Source organism: Gracilinanus agilis, chromosome 1 (genome assembly GCF_016433145.1).
Source record: "Gracilinanus agilis isolate LMUSP501 chromosome 1, AgileGrace, whole genome shotgun sequence".
In the NCBI taxonomy this organism is placed as follows: domain Eukaryota; kingdom Metazoa; phylum Chordata; class Mammalia; order Didelphimorphia; family Didelphidae; genus Gracilinanus; species Gracilinanus agilis.
The window spans coordinates 743637026-743648480 of record NC_058130.1 but is presented as its reverse complement, the minus strand read 5'-3'; the positions used below and the strand labels follow the sequence as shown (position 1 = coordinate 743648480).

At 37.9% G+C, this 11455-nt stretch overlaps 1 protein-coding gene across 1 annotated transcript in view; it reads left to right on the top strand.

Annotated features, from left to right (window-relative positions):
• Positions 1 to 11455, top strand: part of ADGRD1 (adhesion G protein-coupled receptor D1) — a 488370-nt gene that overhangs the window by 441084 nt on the left and 35831 nt on the right. Inside the window, exon 20 of the mRNA XM_044685394.1 lies at positions 2024 to 2115. Coding sequence (XP_044541329.1) covers positions 2024 to 2115 — 92 coding nt within the window. The remainder of the gene's footprint in view (positions 1 to 2023; positions 2116 to 11455) is intronic.

The following is an 11455-nucleotide window of genomic DNA, read 5'->3' as shown; positions in this document are numbered from 1 at the left end:
ATCTTGGTCCCAGAGGACAGATAGAAAACATACCTCCTTCTTCTAGGCAGAGGGGTGGGGATCTCTGAGGGCAAAATGTTGAACACAGTGTCAAATATAATTATGACAATAGTCATTCCTGCTTAACTGTTTTTTTGTAGTGAGAAGGGAGGATTCCATTCTGAGGGATGGGAATATGGGGCTGTATCTTTTTTATACTGCAATATAAAAAATAGAAAGTATAAATAACACTTTAAAATTTTAATTAGTTTGTTTGTTTTAAACTACCTTCTGCCTTAGAATGAATACTGTGTATAGGTTCCAAGGCAGAAGACTAGTAAGGATTAGGCAATGGGAGTTAAGTGACTTGCCCAAGGGCACACAGCTAGGAAGTGTCTAAGTTCAGATTTGAACCCAGGACCTCTCCCATGTCTGGACTCCAAGCTGCCATGCAGAGGCAAACCCCTTTGATCTTAAACTCTAACACTGAAGTAAGTCAAGTCAATTAACACTTATTAAGTACCTTCTATGCAGTAGATGCCCTTCAAAGAGCTGAAGATAAAAAGAAGGGGAAAAACCCCAACCCAATTCCTTTCCTCAAGGAACCTGAAGTCAAAGGGGGAGACAATATGTAAACAGCTTTGTAAAAATATTTATATCTATATCATATATATCATTTATATTTATATTTCCATCTCCACATCTCTATTTCTTTCTTTTTGTATGTCTATCAGGCAAATTGGAGATAATCTCTGGGGGAAGGGACTAATATTAAGGGAGAGTGGGAAAGACTTCTTGCAGAAGATGGAATTTTAACTCAGATTTGAAAGAAGAAAAAGGAGAGAACTAATCTCAGATGGGGAGTTCTTAATTCTTCCATTCACAAATAGCTAGACAGCCCTTTCTGAAATGACTGGTGTTGGTGATGGTGATGGTGGTGGGGGCACTAGAACTTACAGTCCAACCAGTAAGTTAAATTCCCCTTGAATTTTTGGAGGAGCCAGCAAAAATGGGGCTTGTAGGCTACTCTGTATTTGTCTAAGTCTTTTTTTTTTTTTGGTAGTTAGAGTAGGGGGAGGTAGTGATCACAGCTTAAGGATAAGAGGGTATTGTGTGTAACCACTTGCTTAGAAACCTCTTACTTTGGAAGAATCCTCTTCTCCATCCCTGGAGTTACCAAAACCTCTCTCTCCCACATAAGTCATCAGGATCTGACTGCTGCTTGGCAGGGGCTGCCAGTTATATTTAATTCCATGTGGAGTTAAGTCTTGGCATCTTTTGTTTAAAAATTTTTGTCATAAACTTAATAACAGGCAAAACAATGTTCTATTCTATAAAAAACAAAAAAGGAGGCTTGTGTATGAAACAGCCTCCATTTTAAAGGTTTGTGCATGGGTATGTGTGTATGGAATCATTCCTTGATGTCCCTGATCCTCGTAGAAAACAAAGGATGAATAACAAATATGTGAATATATGTGTATGTGTCTATGAAACTAAGCACAATAGTAACACAATTTCCCCACTTCTCTATCTCCTGCTGCCTCCTCTAAATGTTATTAGTGTTACATTGAAGCCTATTTTCTTCTCTTTTTTTTCTTTCTTCTAAGAAGGAGGAAGATTCTATGAAGAAGCAGAGGTCAGGGGCAGAGCTAGTCCTGGAGACAGGAAGTTCTGGGTTCAAATCTGGTCTCAGATGCTTCCTAGGGTTGTCATCCTGGACTAGTCCTTAACCCCAATTGCTTAACCTTTACCATTCTTCTGCCTTGGAACCAGTATTTAGTATTGATTCTAAAATGAAAGTTAAGGATTTAAAAAAATATATAAAGAGGTGATATGAAAAGGAAAGATATCAATAAAACTGAACATTCTTCTCTTTATCCTTGTATCACAACTCAACAACTCCTTATCTCCCCAGCCCCAAACAGAAGCACAATGGGCACATTCCTAACAGACTTTGCATTCTGGCTTTGTTGACTTCATCTTGATTGATTTTCTTGCATTTCTGATTTTGTTGACTTCATCCTTGTTGATTCTCATTGGGCAGGTCAACGTTGGCATTCTCATCGCTGTGACCAGAGTGATCTCCAGGATCAGCGCGGAGAACTACAAGGTCCACGGAGAGGCGAATGGTTTTAAGTAAGTCTTTCTCCATGATATTCATGTGAAAACACCTGAATATTTCAGGGACTCAGGCTGGGGAGTTAGGAGACTCAGATTCTGTTCTGTTTCCAACTCGATTCATTACTACTTATGTGACTTTGTCTAAGAAACTTTAGCCTCTAGACATCAGTTTCTATATCAGTAAAATGAGGATAATATACTCTTTTCTAGCCTTATTTTTATTTTTATTTTTATTTAAACCCTTCCCTTCTCTCTTGGAGTCAATACAGTGTATTGGTTCCAAAGCAGAAGAGTGGTAAGGGTAGGCAATGGGGGTCAAGTGACTTGCCCAGGGTCACACAGCTGGGAAGTATCTGAGGTTTGAACCTAGGACCTCCTGTCTCTAGGCCTGTCTCTCAAACCACTGAGCTACCCAACTGCCCCTCTTTTTTATTCTTAAAGGACAGTAGTGAGAATTGAATGACCAAACAGGCATGACAAAGTTTTACAAATGGGAAAACACTCTGATTTATAAGAACTTATATTTATAAAACCATGCTATATAGAAACAGCTAGGTGGATAGAGCAACTGCCTGGAGTCAGAAGACCATGGTTCAAATCCAACCTCAGACACCTACTAGTTGTGTGACCCTGGGAAAGTCACTTCACCTTCTTAAGTCTCAGTTTCTTCATCCGTAAAACTGAGCTGGAGAAGGAAATGGCAAACTACTCTAGTATCTTCGTCAAGAAAACACCAAATGGAGGCACAGAGTCGGACATGACTGAAAAACCACTGAACAACAATGATATGCTCCAAACTTTCATATTCCATGGTTATGTGATCCTTAACCTGGGTTCAAATCCCAGCTGTGGGGATTCCTATTTATAAGGCTTTGAGCAAGTCATTTAACACCCATAGTCCTCGGTTTCCTCCGTTAAATGACAAATTCAGACTAGAGAGTCTCTGAGGTCCACTCAGCCTTTAGGATTTCCAAGACAAACTCAGCTGACTTCCCAGTGTTGCTCCTTATGGGTCAATGCCCCCCCCCCCCCCCCGTAAATTTTCCATGCTTGTATTCACTTTCATTCTGGAACGCTGAGGCTGATTTCTAAAATGCCAGCAATTTTCAGCTCTCAGTGGCACCAGCATAATTAAAGTTACTTTTGTTACACTACATCATTGCCGAAGCGAAAGGGAAAACAGTAAATATGCCTGCACCAAAAATCTATAAGATAATTATTCTGCAATGAATTCAAAACACTAGAAATTAAAATGACAAGCTGCCAGGGACCCATGGCTTTGAGAAACCCATTGAAAGCAGCTGTGTGTAGGGAAGGGGAGCTGGCCAGGCTATGGACACTCCGTATTTATTTGAACAGTAGCCTATTGGATGATGTGTGTGTCAATGGAGTAACTGAATGAAGGAAAGATCCACCAGGGGGGCACCATAATATAGAAGAAAGGTTATTTCCATTGGAGTCAGAGGACCTGAGTTCAAATCCTGCCTCTTATTTTTTTTTTTTACTTGTATGAATTTTAGCAAGTCACTTACCTTTTCTGAATCAGTATGTAAAATGGAAGAGTTGGGTTTAATGTCCTCTGAGTTCCCTTCCAGTTCTAAATATGTAACCTTTGGTACTGACCCCTTCAAGGTCAGCACAGAACCCTCCAAAACTCTAAAAGGCTTCTCACTTCCTAGAAATTCTATCTCCTCAGTGTTCAAGTCTCAGTCTGTCTGGGACCCATGAAACAATGAATAGCCTGTGAGACCTGGATGGAGTCAGTTAACTGGGTTTGAATTCCGCCTCAGATACTCACTCTTTTGGTGACTGAAGCCAAGACATTTCACTTATAAAAGCCAAAAGTTGTTTAGTTGTGTCTAACTCTTCATGACCTGCTTTGGGGTTTTCTTGAAAAATATACTAGAGAGAGTTGCCATTTCCTTCCCCAGCTTATTTTACAGATGAGGAAACTGAGGACAATAGGGATAAGTGATTTGCCTAGAATCATACAGCTAGCAATTTTCTGAAATTGGATTTGAACTCAGGTCTTCCTGGTTCTAGGACTGGCAAACTCTTCAGAATTTGTTTATAAAATGCTATACAAAGCTGAAAGGACTTTTAAAATACAAGTTAAGATGATAGAGAGATTGACAGGCAGATAGAAACAATTGATAGTAGATAGATGGGGGATAGACCAACTGAAAGATATTTGATGGATGAATATATAATTGATAAATAGTAGATAGTTATATCTAGGTAGATAGATGATAGATGTATGGTTAGACAGAAAGATAGGTAATGGATAGACACATAGAGAGTAGATAGATATATGGATTGGGTGATAGATAAATATTTAGATAAGTAGATAGGTTGATAGAGATAGATAACCTTACATCTATTAGACTTCTATCAACTAGACACCTGTCTATTTCTTCATCTATCTATCTATCTATCTATCTATCTATCTATCTATCTATCTATCTAGTAAATAGCTACAAAGTTTTTGGGGGACAGGGTGTCCCCAAGGAACTGGTGAATCAGAATGCCTCAGATAGAAGGTAGTGCTTGTATTTGATCTTGAAGGAGTTCAAGGGCTTCTAGAAGTGAGGGTGACATTGCTGGCATTTCCAGACATGGAAGACGGCCATTGCAAAGGAATGGGAATAAAAAAGGGAATTTCTCTCCATAAGAGATTTTTCATCTCTGATGGTTCATGGAAAGGAGGGAATGAATAATATTCTTAATGAGTTCAGCATGAGCATGTCAGTGAATTGTAGTTTCAAGTTAGCAGATGATGAGGGCTTGACTTATGTTGGGTCAAACTGCTAAAGGATACAGGTTTCTTTGTGGGAGCATGGATGACATGGAGCAAAATGTGCATGGGCAAAGAATTATAAATAATCCATTCTGGGGCACTTCATGAATGTTTCCTCACTGGAAACAAATGTGGTAGTTTTATAGTCAACAAACTCCTTGAATCTGGGAGAACGTTAAAAGTCACTGAATACTCCTGGGACCCTCATTCATTACACAAATCTTGTCAGGACCTCATCAGGAGGTCACAACTCATCAGGCACCAACTCTAGTGGTAACTCTCAGTTGCTAACTGAAAAGCTTGAAAGACTTGAAAGGCCTTAATTCATCCCAACATTTATTGAATGCCAATCTACTATGTGCAAAACACTGTTCTAGATGCTGTAGGAGAATACAAAATTACTTTAAAAAACTTGGTCCCTGTTCTCAAGAGCTTCAAGTCTAGCAGGGGAGATGATATTGCATCACGGATGATAAAGGTAATTTATTATGTAATAAGTGTGTAAGAAATGTAGGGGCTAGAGCATCCTGGAAGCTCTGAGGAAGTTCTAGTGAAAACTGATCCTCTTCCAGTCTCTCCTTTTTCCAATGTATCTTTCACACAGGTGCCAAAGTATAGTGTAAAGACTATTGGTCTTAGAAACAGAGGAACTGGGTTCAAATCTGTGTGATCCTTAGATAAATCACTTCTCTTCTCTGGACCTCAGATGATTCATGTCCAAAACTATGAGGTCAGATAAGATAGCCTCCAAAGTCTCTTCCAACTGTGCATTATTCATGATCCTATGAAAATATTTTTTAAAGGTACATGACAACCCCTTTCTCAAAAACTATCAGTGACTATGCTTCTAGGATAAAGTACAAACTCCTCAAACTAGCATTCAAGACCTTCTACAATCTTGATCTCTTGCAACCTTCCAGCCGCCTTTCACATCATTATCTTTGATGCACTTTACAGTCTAGCCAATTTGGAGATCTGTCTGCTCCCTGAATGCAGCATTTTATCTCTTACAGCTATTCATATACACAAGGTGACTTAGAGTCGAGAGGGCTCTCCTTCCTCATCTTCTAATCTCTATCAAACACTGAAGCTCTTTGAGAGCAGGAGTTACTTGCGTGTTCTCTCTGTGCCTTGATGTCTTGAGTATCTGGCACAGAGTGGGTATTTAATAAGCTCTTGTTGAATTTTTGTTGTTAAAATTTGTTGTTGAAAAAGAAAATGAAAGGAAAAGAGAAAAGAAGGGAAGGGAAGAGAAGAGAAGGGAAGGATCATTGTCCAGGATGGAGCACTGTTCTAGAATGCATGGTCACAATTCGTTGACTAACAGGAACTCCCAAAGGAACAGATCCTAGAAAATGTTTAGGATCTGTTATCTCTTAACTTGGACTCTCATTTCAGTGGAAATCCCTTCTGTATGTCTCACTTTCTTCTGTATTTATTGCCACTCTGCCATATTAGGACTCCCTGGTTCCCCAAATTTGATGTTTCTTTGGCTTTCCCTTTTATATAGCAGAATCCTATTCGCCTCATATTGGCTGCAACCATTTACAGACAGTTCCCTCCAAAACCAATTTCTCAAGCTGTTCTTAATTGTAGGTGCTTATTATAGTAAATATTTTTTTAATTTCAGTGCTGTAACCAAAAATGAATGTTTACATGGTGAAAATGAGTTCTTGGCTTCGTGACTGATACATGTTTGGCTTTTGAGGTCTGGGATAAGCTTTTCCAGAGCTGATGTCACCAAACTCTTGCTTTAGGTACCTCAGAAGGGAGAACCTATTTATTGGTTAATCCATAAGTAAAACAAAAGGAATAATTCCACCATTTTGGGAAACAGAACCATAGATTTAGAAATTGAAGAGACTTAAAAGGTCCTTGATTCTAAGACCTTCAGTTTATATGGAGTTCAAATAAACTCTAAAAATCTTTATCCCAACTCCTATTGGCACAGATGAATCTCAGATATTAGAGAAAGACTGCCTCCCTCCTTCAGAGTTTTAGGGTGAGTCTGAGGATTTTTTTTGGGGGGGGAATATTCTCTTTTAGAAAAAAAGGAATAGGAATAAAAACAAAGGACATTTAAAATTTATTTTTCTTTTGTTAATCTATTTTTTCTCTTTTCCAACTCTTTTTTTTTTTTGCTGATGGCATGAAATGTTGAGCTCCACTTTATTTTTATATTTTAAATTTTTTTATTTTTATTTTGAATATTTTCCCATAGTTATATGTTTCATGTTCTTTCCCTCTCCCCCACCCCAACCCCACCTCCCCGTAACTGATGCACAATTCCACTGGGTTTTACATGAATCATTGATTAAGACCTAATTCCATATTATTGATAATTGGACTAGAGTTATCTTCTAGTGTCTACATCCCCAATAATATTCCCATCAGCCCATGTGTTCAAGCAATTGTTTTTCTTCTGTTTCTGCTCCCACAATTCTTCCTCTGAGAGTGACTAGTTTTCTTTCTCATAAGTCCCTCAGCCTTGCTCTGGATCCTTGCATTGCTGCTTATAGAGAAGTCTGTTATGTTTGATTGTACCACAGTGTATTATTGGTCTCTGTGTACAGTGTTCTCCTGGATCTGCTCCTTTCACTCTGCATCAATTCCTGGAGTTTGTTAAAGTTCACATGGAATTCCTCCATTTCATTATTCCTTTGAGCACAATAGTATTCCATCACCAGCAGAAACCACAATTTGTATAACCATATCCCAATCGAAGGACATTCCCTCATTTTCCAATTTTTTTTTTTGCCACCACAAAGAGCACAGCTATAAGTAATTTTGTACAAGTCTTTTTCCTTATTATCTCTTTTGGGGTATAAACCCAGCAGTGGTATGTATGGATCAAAAGGCAGATAGACTTTTAAAGCCCTTTGGGTATAGTTCCAAATTGCCATCCAGAATGGTTGGATCAATTCACAACTCCACCAGCACAGCATTAATGTCCCAATTCTGCCACATCCCCTCCAACATTCACCACTTTCCTTTGCTGTCATGTTAGCTAATCTGCTAGGTGTGAGATGGTACCTCAGAGTTGTTTTGGTTTGCATTTCTCTAATTATAAGAGATTTAGAACACTTTTTCATGTGTTTGTTAATAGTTTTGATTTCTTTATCTGAAAATTGCCTATTCATGTCCCTTGCCCATTTATCAATTGGGGAATGGCTTAATTTTTTGTACAATTGATTTAGCTCCTTATACATTTGAGTAATTGGACCTTTGTCTGAGTTTTTTGTTATAAAGATTTTTTCTCAATTTGTTGCTTCCCTTCTAATTTTGGCAGCATTGGTTTTGTTTGTACAAAACTTTTTTAGTTTAATGTAATTAAAATTATTTATTTTACATTTTGCAATTTTTTCTAACTCTTGCTTGGTTTTAAAATCTTTCCTTTCCCAGAGATTTGACAAATATACTATTCTGTGCTCACCTAATTTACTTATAGTTTCTTCCTTTATATTCAAGTCGTTCACCCATTCTGAGTTTATCTTGGTATAGGGTGTGAGATGTTGATCTAGACCCAATCTCTCCCATATTGTTTTCCAGTTTTCCCAGCAGTTTTGTCAAATAGTGGGTTTTTGTCCCAAAAGCTGGGCTCTTTGGGTTTATCATAGACTGTCTTGCTAGTTTCACTTTCCTCAAGTCTATTCCACTGGTCCTCCCTTCTGTCTCTTCACCAGTACCATATTGTTTTTTTTAAACCCTTCCCTTCCACCTTGGAGTCAATACTGTGTATTGGCTCCAAGGCAGAAGAGCGGTAAGGGTAGGCAATGGGAGTCAAGTGACTTACTTGACACACAGCTGGGAAGTGTCTGAGGTCATATTTGAACCTAGGACCTCCTGTCTCTAGGCCTGGATCTCAATCCACTGGGCTACCCAGCTGCCCCTAGTACCATATTGTTTTGATGACTACTGCTTTATAGTACAGTTTAAGATCTGGTACTGCTAGGCCACCTTCCTTCATATTTTTTTTTCATTATTTCCCTTGATATTCTTGGTCTTTTGTTCTTCCAAATGAACTTTGTTATAGTTTTTTCTAATTCAGTAAAAAAGGTTTTTTGGTAGTTTGATAGTTATAGCAATAAATAGGTAAATTAATTTGGGTAGGATGGTCATTTTTATTATGTTAGCTCATCCTACCCATGAGCAATCAATGTTTTTCCAATTGTTTAGATTTGGTTTTAATTGTGTGGAAAGGGTTTCATAGTTGTGTTTGTATAATTCCTGTGTTTGTCTTGGCAGATAGATTCCTAAGTATTTTATATTATCTAGGGTGGTTTTAAATGGAATTTCTCTCTCTAACTCTTGCTACTGCGATGTTTTGGAAATATATAGAAATGCTGACGATTTATGTGCATTTATTTTGTATCCTGCAATTTTGCTAAAGTTGTTGATTATTTCCACTAACTTTTTAGTTGATTCTCTAGGATTTTTTTGTAGACCATCACATCATTTGCAAAGAGTGATAGCTTAGTCTCCTCATTGCCTGTTTTAATACCTTCAGTTTCTTTTTCTTCTCTAATTGCTACTGCTAGTGTTTCTAGTTTCTAGTACAATGTTAAATAATAGAGGTGACAATGGGCATCCTTGTTTCACTCCTGATCTTATTGGGAAGGCTTCTAATTTATTCTCATTGCAGATGATGTTTGTTGATGGTTTTATATATATATATATATATAGTTTATTATTTTTAGGAAAGGTCCTTCTATTGCTATACTTTCTAGTGTTTTTAATAGAAATGGGTTCTGTATTTTGTCAAAGGCTTTTTCAGCATCTATTGAGATAATCATGTGATTTTTGTTTGTTAGCTTGTTGATATGGTCAATTATGTGGAAGGTTTTCCTAATATTGAACCATCCTTGCATTCCTGGTATAAATCCCACCTGATCATAATGAATAACCATCGTGATCACTTGCTGGAGTCTTTTTGCTAGTATTCTGTTTAAGATTTTTGCATCTATGTTCATTAGGGAGATTGGTCTGTAGTTTTCTTTCTCTGTTTTTGACCTACCTGGCTTATGGATCAGTATCATATTTGTGTCATTGAAGGAATTTGGTAGGACTACTTCTTTGCTTATTGTATCAAATAGTTTTTATAGTATTGGGATTAGTTGTTCCTTGAAGGTTTGATAGAATTCACTTGTGAATCCATCTGGTCCTGGGGATTTTTTCTTAGGGAGTTCTTTGATGGTTTGTTCAATTTCTTTTTCTGATATGAGATTATTTAAGTATTCTATTTCTTCTGCTGTTAATCTAGGCAATTTATATTTTTGTAAATATTCATCCCTCTCACCTAGATTGCTATATTTATTGCCATATAATTGGGCAAAATAGTTTTTAATGATTTCCTTGATTTCCTCTTCATTCCAACTCTTTTTTTAACCCTTACCTTCTGGCTTGGAGTCAATGTCAAGTATTGGCTCCAAGGCAAAAGAGGAGTAAGGGCTAGGAAATTAAGTGACTTGTCCAGAGTCACACAGCTAAGAATTATTTGAGGTCAAATTTGAATCCAAGACATCTCATTTCCACGCCCGGATGTCTATTCACTTAGTCACTTAGCTGCCCTTGCTGTCTTTTTCATTTTGGCATCTCACTCAACTTTCCGTGTCAACATTTGCCAAATGACTGGATAAATAAGATGAACTAATTCTAGGCATTGCAATGGATAAAGCATTAGAGTTGGATCCAGAAGGACCTGAATTGAAGCTCTGCCTCAGACACTTCCTAGCTGCGTGACCCTGGGTAAATCACTTAACCTCTATATGCCTCAGTGTCCTCAGTTGTAAAATATAGATCTTTTTTTCTAAACCCTTACCTTCCATCTTGAAGTCAATACTGTGTATTGGCTCCAAGACAAAAGAGTGGTAAGGGCTAGGCAATGGGGGCTAAGTGACTTTCCCAGGGTCACATGGCTGGGAAGTGTCTGAGGCCAGAGTTGAACCCAGGACCTTCCATCTCTAGGCCTGACTCTCAATCCTCTGAGCTACCCAGCTGCCCCCTAAAATATTGATCTTAATAACATCTATCTCACAGGGCTGTTGTGGTGATCAAATGAGATATTTGTAAAGCACTTGGCACAGTGTCTGGCAAATAATACATGCTTAATAAATACTTGCTTCCTTTCTTCTAAGAGAGAAGAGGAAGAAAGAAAGAGAAATAAGAAAAAAAGATCTGGGAGACAAAAAGGGAGATGATTGAATACCACAAATGATATCTCCCTTAGTTTCCATCTTAGCATGTTGAATATAATCTTTTATATATATATATATATGGTGTGACTTTCAAAGGCAGAGACTGAAAAGGTGTCCCTGCTTTCATTTTTTCTTTTTTTGACTGAATTACTATTGTTTCAAAGAATAAAGAAGAAGCATAATAGATACTAGTGGGTGCCAGTAGAAGTCTATATCTCTTGCTGTTCTGGAAGGATAGTTTCTGTTTGAAATCAGCCTTCTCTGGTCAGGTCCCCACAGGGCAATCTTTCCAGGGTACACTGTTTTGCATCCCATTTGTCCCAAAGATAGACTCGTTAACTTCACTCCCAGCAAATGGCCAAGG